The 12,050-nt window shown below is 39.6% G+C and overlaps 1 protein-coding gene across 2 annotated transcripts in view; it reads right to left on the reverse strand.

Annotated features, from left to right (window-relative positions):
- Window positions 1-12,050, reverse strand: part of borcs5 (BLOC-1 related complex subunit 5) — a 95,142-nt gene that overhangs the window by 75,242 nt on the left and 7,850 nt on the right. For both annotated transcript variants that reach the window (XM_060839836.1, XM_060839835.1), the window contains exons 2-3: window positions 2,733-2,823; window positions 1,210-1,356 (exon numbers count right to left, since the gene is read on the reverse strand). In XM_060839836.1, the coding sequence (XP_060695819.1) occupies window positions 1,210-1,356; window positions 2,733-2,787 (202 nt within the window). In that variant the 5' untranslated portion in view covers window positions 2,788-2,823. The remainder of the gene's footprint in view (window positions 1-1,209; window positions 1,357-2,732; window positions 2,824-12,050) is intronic.

Raw genomic sequence — 12,050 nt, forward strand, 5'->3', positions numbered from 1 at the left:
CGGAGGGCCTGTTTCCACACTGTAAGTAATCTAATCAAACCCACATGCACACATACATTTGTGGGATGAATTTGAATTTGCAGGATTATATTGTACTTTGCACAAAAACTGCATGAATCCATGTAAGACTCTGTTAACTCACCTTTTAGATTAGAATCAGTCTAAACATTATGGCACAGGCAGAGAACACGGGGGCTAACACCTTCAACATATTATCTGGTTGACACCAGTTGTTACTGTTAACCTGTAACTTTTAAAAACAAAATTTTGTGATTTACATATGAAAGAAGTGAAACTATCATGGACATTCTAACAGATGAAATACTCAACAAATAATCAAGGTATTTTTCAATGTATAATTTCAGTTACATCACACTGTAAACTTTTGCTATAAATTCTGTGTCTTACAATTGTGCCCTCCACAATCACTTGATGTAGGAGCAGTGCTCCGAAAGCTAGTGCTTCCAATTAAACCTGTTGGACTATAACCTGGTGTTGTGTGATTTTTAACAGTAAAGAACAATTGGTCAGAATATTGAGTATAGGTGTTGGGATGTCATATTGCTGCAGTACAGGACATTGGTGAGGCCACATTTAGAACACTACATACAATTCGGATCACCTTCTACAGGCAAGAAGTTGTTAAACTTGAGGATGCAGAAAAAATTTACAAAGGATTTTGTCTGGGTTGAAGGGTTTGAATTACATGGATAAGCTGAATCCTTGGAGCGTAGGCTGATGGATGACCTTTATATAATCGTGAGGGGCACGGATAGGGCGAATAGCCAAGGTCTTTGTCCTTGGCTAGCGGAGTCCAAAATTACATAGTTTTAAAAGGTGAGGGGGAAACTATTTTAAAAAGTTACTTTTTTTTTTACACAGACTGTAGTGTGTGTATAGAATGAGCAGCCACAGGAAGTGGTGAAGGCTGGTACAATCACAACATTTCAAAGACATCTGGATGGGCGTGTAATACGAAGGGTTTAGACAGACATGGTGGCAAATAGGACGAGGTCAGATTGGGATGTCGGTCAACACAGACAAGTTGGACCAAAGGGTCTGTTTCTATGCTGTATTACTCTTAGAAATAACATAATTGAATTAGATGGGTCTAAGTGATATCTTTGTGGTCCTAGATATAAACACGAAAAGCAGATGATATTTAACTATTGGATGTTGTCGAAATACATCAAAAGGAACAAGCGTTACCTTTGAGTAGAGGTTGAAAAGTAGGAATTTCATGAAGCTTAATAACATCGGGATCATTCCACGTGGTTCGAGCAGGTTGCTGGGTTCCCGTAGCAACAACTATGATATCATCCATTTTAGCTCTTTGCTTCGCTGGCGAATTTGTTGCTGAATAAGAAACAAAAAGGCGTATATCTGATATGCTTTGTAATGTATTAAAAATATGCACTTGTATTAGTAGCCCACAAGAATGAATTTGATCACATTACAATATACTTTGTTATGAAGCCACAAACTCAAAGGCCACCAAAAATGCAATAGACTTCCATTTGTTATAGCGGAGAGGTAACTACAATAAAAAGGGAAACAAAAGTGAAGAGCAGGAAGATAGACAATAGAGAGAAGAGTAAAAGGGAAAACAATAAAAAAAAGGAGAGAAACAAACAAGATGAATATAATAACAGGGAACATGGTAGAGCAAAAACTTAAATGAGTAAGCCAAAAGGAAAACAAAAATCAAGACAGCAACACAAAATAAATCAAACTGGGATGAACAACACCAGCATAAAAATAGTAAACATGGAATAGGAGAAACAAAAAAAAAAGGTACAAAACTAAAAATATAGCAAAGTAAAATACTGCTATCACGAGACAAATTGAACTTTTGCTTAATGAGATCCACACTGGTATAGATTTGAATAGGTGCAAATATGAAAAAAATTCTGATGACCATTTCACTCAGGTCAGCAGCAGGAGAATACAAATGCATCCCACATACTAATTTTCAAAAGTCACATTTTAGTTCATTCTGTAATAAAGAAAAACCACACAATTCTAAACATTGGTTTGATGACAATATCATTGAATTAGTAATCAGGAGACCCAGGCTAATGTTCTGCATGCATAGGGTCAAATCTCACCACTACAGTTGGTGGAATCTAAATTACATGAATAAATCTGGACTTAAAAAGATATTCTCACGTGACCATGAAGCTGTCAATTGTAAAAATCACTAATGTTGTTCAGGGAAGGAAATCTGCCATTCTTATCCATTCTGGCCTAAATCAGACTCCAAACCCATTGCAATATGGTTGACTCCTGACTACCCTCTGGCATACTCAACCATTTCAATCAGTTAAGGCCAATTTGGATGTGCAATAAATACTGGTCTTGCCAGCGTTACCCACATTATCCCATGAAACAAAAATCAAACAAAGACTTAACAAAAATGACCAATTTGATCACTTCATTTCCACAGTTAGTAGAACTAACTATTGCACAACACTTGGACATAAAAAAATTACAACTTAGTTCTAAAGCACATTTTGATTGTTGATTTTTTGAGTTGGTCATTGAGCAATTGCAGACAAAAGGTACCCAATATTTTTATTCTTAAAACATCCACAGTTGCAGTATTGGTGAATTTGAATTCCATTTCAACTTTAAAAAACTAACCCAATATTACTCAATGGCAGGGCACAAGAAATCACTTCCGCTTAACTGAAATAAATGGAGGAATTCCCAGTGTTTTAACAGTTACTTACCAGAGGCATGACATTCTAGTTGCTTATTATCGTAAGTGCTCTGTTCAGCTCCCATGGTATTGAAGTGTGGCCTGAGTAGCTCAACTCAACCCTGCACAAACCAAATATAGAGTTAGAACAGTAAGTTCTATCTGAACAGCACCTTTAACACAAGTGCTAAAGCATTTGGAAAGACCATTGTAAGATAAAAGAAAATAACACTGAGTCACACAAGAGGACATGAGGTAGGGTGACTTATAAAAAAAAAGTTTTAAAGGAGCTAATTTATTTTCTCTGTGCATCCTCTTCCAACCTCCACACATCTTTTCCTTCTCTTCCCCACAAAAAAAAGCTTATTTGCACACCAAGAGGAAAAACAATCTCCAGTCACAGATCCAATGAAAACTTACAGCATAATTATTTCCAGGCTTCTGCGCTATTCTATACCCATTGTTGAGATCAGATAAGAGAGTTAATGTTTTTAAAAATCGGAATACAAAGGGTTATAAATTTAAGAGGTAGAACACGGAGATGAGAGTAGAGTAGAGCTTTATTCCCCCTCCACCCCTCAAGAGAGTGGCAAAAACCTGGAACTTATTCATGAAAAATGTCAGGAGCCACATGACACCAGGTTATAGTCCAACAGGTTTATTTGAAATCTCAAGCTTTCGGAGCAGTGCTCCTTCATTACGTGAAGTGAAGCGAAGCACACAGACACTGAATTGATCTATCCGCCTGCGTGCTCCACTTCACGTGATGGAGCAGTACTCCAAAAGCTTGAGAATTCAACTAAACTTGTTGGACTATAACCTGGTGTCATGTGACTTCTGACCTTGTTCACCCTAGTCCAACACTGGCACCTTCACATCATAAATGAAGAAAAGTAACACGTGAGCAACATTTAGATATTCACGTACTTTTAAAAAAAATTTTAGTTACTTTGAATGAATTTTTAAATTGAACTCCATTCCAAACTGTGGGTTGAGAACTCAACCCCAAGTTGCTAATTCACCATTATAACTACATGACTGCCATTACCAATGTTGCAAAATCTACATCAGTTTTTGTTAAAATAGGGCTGAGGGGTGAACTAGTACAAGTATATCAAAGTACGAGAGGCGTGGATAGGGGGAATAGTTGGAGTATTCTTCCCAGGGCAAAAATGTCAAATACCGGGGCATAGTTTTAAAAAGGGGAGAGGTATGCAATGTACTTTTTTTTTAAAAAGTACAGGGTAGTAGGACCTGGGAGTGCTGCCAGGGGAGGTAGTAGAAGCAGATACAAAAGCAGCTTTTCAGAGGCATTTGGAAAGACATGAGTTGGCAGGGAAGAGGAATATGGACCATATGCAGATTGATGGGATTAGGTTAGGGTGGCATCACTATTGGCACTGATGTGGTGGGTTGACAGCATAGTGCTGGCAAAGCACAGCAGGTCAGGCAGCATCCAAGGAGCAGGAGCATCGACGTTTCATGCATATGCCCTTGTGGTGGGCCACAGGGCCTGTTCCTGTGCTGTACTGTTCTACTTTTGTTGCCATAGCCTATACAGCCATGGACCAAAATGGGATTAGTCAGATTTGTGTTCACCATCTGTGCTGTAAACATCTGAGTCTACTTTGTTTTAGCCAATAGAGCCATATCACAAGACATTCTTTTTAAAAAAAACATGATTGCACAAGCACTATTACTTAACGACATGCTTCGTAAATATGTTTTCCACTCTACTTCCTATATTCCCCAAGAATTCACCTATAAAATAGATCAATATTCTAATAATATACTTCTACATGGACCATCTGTATGCCACAGTTCCCTCGTGTGTTCTCCTCAGTTCTTCGATTTAATTTGACTTTAATTTAATACCCTTGTGATGCAGAGACCTCAGTTCCTTGTTCTGGTTAATTTTTCAATACCTCTACACTAACCAACTGGATTACATCCTTTTCAGATAAGAAACTGAAGCAGGGTGCAGATTTGCATAGCTTCAAACTTGGCAATCTTTCAGATTCTGTTCCTTCACAAAGATTCAAAATCGAGATTAAGCCTCATCTATATCTTAAACAGTGATGACATTAGGTTTTACTCTGCTCCCAATGCAGGTCCTAATTGTCATTTGAAATGGGCATGTTCTTTCAATAAGATGCAAACCAGAGAGGTTCAAAACCACAACTAAAAACTCTTCCAACACAGTCAGATGAAGTGAAACTACAGAACTTTCCCAAGTACCATCCATCTCCACTACGGCTTGGCTTTCTCATACTGACCTTTAAAGTTTCTCAGTTACAATTCATTTTCGATATGACTAAGTAAATGAGTTTTTACAATCCTTAAGGGTTATTATTTGAAAACAAAGCATATGCAAATATGTGGAGACGGGCACTGGGTACATTGTACTTTCACAGAGTCAATGCAAAACAATGGGCTGTACACCTCCTGTGCTGTAATGATGCTGTGAAGATAAGAAATACAAGGAGTACACTACTGAGTCCCTCGAGCAAGTTACAGCAGATTGCATTCGACAAAGTTCCTCATGGTAGACTGGTTAGCAAGGTTAGATCACATGGAATGCAGGGAGAACTAGTCATTTGGATACAGAACAAGTTTGAGGATAGAAGATAGAGGGTGGAGGTGGAGAGTTGTTTTTCAGAATGGAGGCGTGTAACTAGCGGTGTGCCACAAAGATTGGTGCTGGGTCCACCGCTTTTTGTCATTTGTACAAATGATTTGGATGTAAAAGTAGGAGATATAGTTAGTAAGTTTGCAGATGACACCAAAATTGGAAGTGTAGTGGACAGCGAACAAGATTGCCAGATGGTTAAGTGGGATCATGATCAGATGGAACAATGGGCCGAGGAGTTGCAAATTGAGTTTAATTTAGATAAATGCGAGGTGCTGCATTTTGCAAAGCCAAATCTTAGCAGGACTTATACACTTAGTGGTAAGGTCTTAGGAATTGTTATTGAACAGAGACCTTGGATTGCAGGTTCATAGCGTGTTGAAAGTGGAGTCGCAGGTAGATAGTATTGTGAAGGTGGCGTTTGGTATGCTTTCCTTTATTGGTCACAGTATTGAGTACAGGAGTTGGGAGGTCATGTTGCAGCTGTACAGGACATTGTAATATTCCAAAAGTAGCCTAACCAATCAATTCTGGTCTCCTTCCTCTTGGAAGGATGTTGTGAAACTTGAAAGGGTTCAGAAAAGATTTACAAAGATGTTGCCAGGGTTGAAGGATTTGAGCTATGGGGACAAGTTAATAGACTGGGGCTGTTTTCCCTGGAGCGTCGGAGACTGAGCAGTGATCTTAGAGGCTTATAAAATCATGAGGGACCTGGATAAAGTAAACAGACAATGTCTTTTCCCTGGGGTGGGGTGGGGGGGGCTCCAGAACAAGGGGGCATAGGTTTAGGGTGAGAGGGGAAGATATAAAAGGGACCGAAGGGGCAACCTCTTCATGCAAAGGGTGGTGTGTGTGTGTGTGTGTGTGGAATAAGCTGCCAGAGGAAGTGGTGGAGGCTGGTATAATTACAACATGTAAAAGGATTTGGTTGGATATATGAATAGGAAGGGTTTAGAGGGACATGGGCAGTGTGCTGGCAAATAGGTTGAGTTAGACTGAAGGGTTTGTTTCCATGCTGTATATCTCTATTGTAAGGCAGATCTAGCCACCTTTTAAACAAAAAGTGGGTTTCTGTTTCCATTACACAACGGACAATTTTTAGATTTAAAAAACAACAATAAGAGAATTGCTGGCTACTATAAATCATAAAAGCATTAGACATAGGAGTGGAAGCAAGGCCATTTGACCCATCGAGTCCACTCCGCCATTTAATCATGGCTGATAGGCGATTCAATTCCGCTTATCCGCACTCTCCCTGTCACCCTTAATTCCTTGTGAGATCAAGGCAGTGATTGGGTGTCTTCAAGAATTTACCAATGTCCCAGCCTTCACTGCGCTCCATGGCAACGATTTCCACAGTCCCACCACTCTCTGGCCGAAGAAATGCCTCATTTCCATTCTATTTTGACCCCTTCTAATTTTAAGGCTGTACCAACAGGTCCTACTATCCCTGCCTAACGAAAACAACTTCCCAGCGTCCACCCTTTCTAAGCCATACATAATCTTGTAAGTTTCTATTAGATCTCCCTTCAACCTTCTAAACTCTAATGAATACAATCCCAGGATCCTCAGCCAATCATTGTATGTTAAGCCTACTATTCCAGGGATCATGTGTGTGAATCGCTGCTGGACATGCTCCAGTGCCAGGATGTCCTTTCCAAGGTGTGGGGCCCAAACTTGGGTACTATTCTAAATGGGGCCTAACTAGAGCTTTATAAAGACTCAGAAGTATGTTGCTGCTTTTATATTCCAACTCTCTTGAGATAAGTGACAACATTACACTTGGTCTCAATCACGGACTCAACCTGCAAATCAACCTTTAGAGAATCCTGGACAAGCACTCCCAGATCCCTTTGTACTTCGGAAAAAAGAATACAGGCGTGGACTATTTTCTAAATAGTGAGAAAATTCGTAAAGCCAAAGTGCAAAGCCTCACACTTGCTCACATTGAATTTCATCAGCCATTTCCTGGACCACTCTCCTAAACTGTAAATCTTTCTGCAGCCTCCCCACTTCCTCTGAACTAGCTGCCAGCCTGCTTAACTTTGTATCATCGGCGAACTTTGCCAGAATGCGCCCAGTCCCTTCATCCAGATCATTAATATATAAAGTGAACCCTATGACCCCAACACTGAACCCTGTGGGACCACGTTTGTCACCAGCTGCCATTCAAAAAAAAAACCTTTTATCCCAACTCTCTGCCTTCTGTCAGACAGCCAATCCCCAATCCATGCCAGTAGATCTCGCACACCATGGGCCCTCACCTTACTCAGCAGTCTCCCATGAGGCACCTTATCAAAGGCCTTTTGGAAGTGGAGATAGATGGCATCCACCAGGTTTTCCTGGTCTAACCTACTTGTCATCTCTTCAAAGAATTCTAACAGGTTTGTCAGGCACGATCTCCCCTTACTAAACCTATGCTAACTTGTCCTAATCCGACCCTGCACTTCCAAGAATTTAGAAATCTCATCCTTAACAATGGATTCTAGAATTTTACCTATAACCAAGGTTAGGCTAATCGGCCTATAATTTTTTATCTTTTGTCTTGATCCTTTCATGAACAAGGGGGTTACAACAGTGATCTTCCAATCATCCGGGACTTTCCCTGACTCCAGTGACCTTTGAAAGATCTCAATCAATGCCTCCGCTATTTCCTCAGCCATCTCTCTCAGAACTCTAGGATGTATCCCATTGTGGGAGGAGATTTATCAATTTTAAGACCTTTTAACTTTTCTAGCACTTTCTCTTTTGTAATGGCAACCATACTCAATTCAGCCCCCTGACACCCTTTAATTGTTGGGATATTACTCATGTCTTTCACTGTGAAGACTGACACAAAGTACTTGTTAAGTTCTCCTGCTATTTCCTTATCTCCCATCACTAGGCTTCCAGCATCAGTTTGAAGTGGCCCAATGTCTACTTTTGCCTGTCGTTTGTTTATGTATTGAAAGAAACTTCTACTATCATTTCTAATATTACTGGCTAGCCTACCTGCACATTTGATCCTCTCCTTCCTTATTTCTCTCTTTGTTATCCTCTGTTTGTTTTTGTAGCCTTCCCAATCTTCTGTTTTCCTACTGTTCTTGGCCACTTTATAGGCTCTCTCTTTTTCTTTAATACATTTCCTGACTTTCTTTGTCAGCCATGGCTGTCTAATCCCTCCCCGGATAATCTTTCTTTTCTTGGGGGATGAACCTCTATACAGTGCCCTCAATTATACCCACAAACTCCTGCCATTTTTGCTCTACTGTCTTCCCCGCTAGGCTCTACTTCCAGTCTATTTTTGTCAGTTCCTCTCTCGTGCCCACATAATTACCTTTATTTAACTGTAACACCATTACATCAGAATTTGCCTTCTCTCTTCCAAACTCCAGACTGAACTCTACCATATTATGATCGCTGCTTCCTAAGGGTTCCCTTACTTTAAGATCTTTTATAAAGTCTGGTTCATTACATAGCACTAGGTCCAGAATAGCCTGCTCCCTTGTGGGCTCCATGACAAGCTGTTCCAAAAAGCCATCCTGTAAGCATTCCATGAATTCCCTTCCTTTGGATCCACTGGCAACATTATTTACCCAGTCCACCTGCATATTGAAGTCTCTCATGATCACCGTGACCTTGCCTTTCTGACATGCCTTCTCCATTTCCCGGTACATGTTGCGCCCCTGGTCCTGACCACTGTTAGGAGGTCTGTAAATAACTCCCACTATGGTTTTTTTGCCTTTGTGGTTCCTCAATTCCACCCACAGACTCCACATCATCCGACACTATGTCATTCAGTGCCATAGATTTAATTTTTTTCTTAACTAACAAGGCAACCCCACCCCCCTCTGCCCACCTCCCTGTCTTTTCGAAAAGTTGAATATCCTTGGAGGTTTAACTGCCAATCCTGACCCCCCTGTAACCACGTCTCTGTGATGCCTACCACATCATAATCATTCACTATGATCTGTGCCATTAGTTCATCTGCTTTGTTGTGAATGCTACGAGCATTCAGGTAAATGCTAACTTTATCATTAGAGATATTGGAAGTCATAAGATGTCCTAAGTTATCCTTCCTTTTTGCTGCATTCCCAGTTTGCCTCGAGTTTAAATCCACCTGCACATGTGCTATCCCTTTGCTTATCTTTCCATTTAACTCCATACTCCCTGTCGCTTTCACTTTCCCTTCCCCCCAACTCAGACGTTTAAAGTCCTACTGACCACCCTATTTATCCTCTTCGCTAGAACATTGGTACCTGATCGGTTCAGGTGGAGACCATCCCAATGGTACAGATCCCCCCTGTTCCAAAACTGATGCCAATGCCCCATGAAGTGGAATCCCCCTTTCCCACACCAATCCCTTAGCCATGTGTTTACTTCCCTAATTTTCTTATCCCTGTGCCAATTGGCACGTGGCTCGGCCAGTAATCCGGAGATTATGACCCTTGAGGACCTGTACTTCAATTTCCTTCCTAGTGCTTCATAATCCCCAAACAGGTCCTCCACCCTAGCTTTGCCTATGTTGTTAGTCCCAACGTGGACCACAACAACTGGATCCTCCCCCTCCCGCTCCAATATCCTTTCAAGCCGGTTGGAGGCTTTTGAAAAGGACCACATAAGCAAATGGTTGTGAAATTACCATGTAACATGGGCAATCATAAAACAATAGAAAAACCAAAAAAGGGGAATTATGCAAAATACATTCACTCAAGCTCATTAATTTAATGATGCAATTACAACTTAACAAAATAATCAAGAATGCACTGTTCCTGTATTTAGTTTGTTTGGGAGAGATGAATTATATTTTTAAATTCAATACACGGACCTGATGCTCATGAGATTTAACAAATTGAAGTCACCAGACATTAAAACATCATTCATGGGGAGTCAAGACTTAAAAAGGAAAATGCAGGAAAGTGGGCATGAGGGATATCAGTCATGGTGCAGCTGGCTCAAGCAGCCAGATGGCCTATTCCTCTTCCTATTTATGTTTTTGTAGTCTTATACTTAATACCTGCCTAGTGACATCACCATGTCCACACAAACCCAACTACAGAAAAATGATCCAATGTTCTGATGAAATGTCACAGTGCTAAAACACATATGCTGCTTAACCCGTGTACTTCCAGCATTAAATCATAGACGACCATGTTTGCTTTAGCATTTTCAGTTCACCTACCAACCAACCAGGCATTTGGGAGATAAAATACGACACTTTCCTATTGAAATGATTCAAATTCCTTTCCATTAGTCCTGTTTTATCTTGTTACATTGCTTTTGTGCTGTGGAATGCGTGCTGAAGATAAATGGCCCAAATTTTGAACAACAACAGGGAGGCCCTCACTATTATAATGGGGTAAAGTGGGTAGCAACTTCATTTAATTGCACATGGTCAAATGCCAATCAAGAAGCTACTTTCTGAAAGAAGTCCTGCTGCTCTATAGAGTATGCTGTAACACTGTTCAAGTGACAGATTCAGTACTGCAGCATCTGCAATTGTGTGAATATGTGATACTTAACCAGAGACTCTGGACTAATAATGGAAGAGTGCGAATAATGAGCACCATTTATTCATCACTGACGCCAAGTTTCAGGCTATAATATATGTGGCTGTTAAATGTTATACTGTTGAATAACTGTTTTTGTACAGTTCAAGTACACACTTTTTAGTAACAGTTTTTTTTGAGTGAACCACACAATAAATAAAACTTACATCCCACTGACTACCAGCTCTCTGTAATTTATACAACCGATCCACACTCAATTAACTTTTAGTTAGCATATCCACCCTCACTCCACTCGGTATGAATTATGCCTTCAAATCTTTAGATGATAATAATATTATTATATATGCTGTTTGCCTAGTAAAGAAAATATGTCTGAAAGATCTTAGGAAAGACAGCACTACCATTCTACAATTGGGACTGTTCAAAAAAAGGCACATGGCTGTGAAAAGGTTGTAATTCTGCCCTATTTGGCAGTCACAGTAACAAAATCTCATGTTTGCATATTTACAAACAAAAGCATAAGTTAAAAATAAACATTCAACGCAGCTACTGATTTAATGCTACTACCAAATAAAAATTGGTTTCAAATTTATTCAATTCTTACTTGACAATTGATTCAGATTTTAATTTATGATTCTGACATATCCTCTATTAGCTCCTGGTAAAAGGACAACACATTCAAAATGCATCGATTTATTTTAGCTAATACAATTGCTTCAAGGAAACACGGTTTTCAATAATAAACAATAACTTTTAGGACTTCAGACAGATTTTTTAATATAAATATCAACATCTGGTAGAACATACAATCCATTACAGCAACAATTAGTCTAAACCTTCACTCAAGAAACAAAACAAAAATTACTTACAGGAATTCTAATTGCAAAAATGTCACAGTTAATTTTATTTAATCAAATGTGTGACAGGTATGAAAAATCTAATCATTTTTAAAGAATCTCCCAAGCAAAAATTGAGAACTTGATACCTGGTAATCTTTGGTCTGTCTTACAAAGAGCATACTCATACTCAACTGAACAGATATATAGCACATAGCTTGTTCCAGACAGGCCAAGAACTAGATTTTATTAATGTAACACTATACAGTCAAATGAACAGAACGCTGGTAAATTTCCTAGCTGCCACCTAGCTAAGACCAAGCATGCAGGGTTATCTGAATTGGAGTCAGAAAAATCTCAGATTTCACCTTCAAATTCCAATAGTGACTAAGATA

The sequence above is a fragment of the Hemiscyllium ocellatum genome, chromosome 19 (assembly GCF_020745735.1).
Source record: "Hemiscyllium ocellatum isolate sHemOce1 chromosome 19, sHemOce1.pat.X.cur, whole genome shotgun sequence".
Classification (NCBI taxonomy): Eukaryota; Metazoa; Chordata; class Chondrichthyes; order Orectolobiformes; family Hemiscylliidae; genus Hemiscyllium; species Hemiscyllium ocellatum.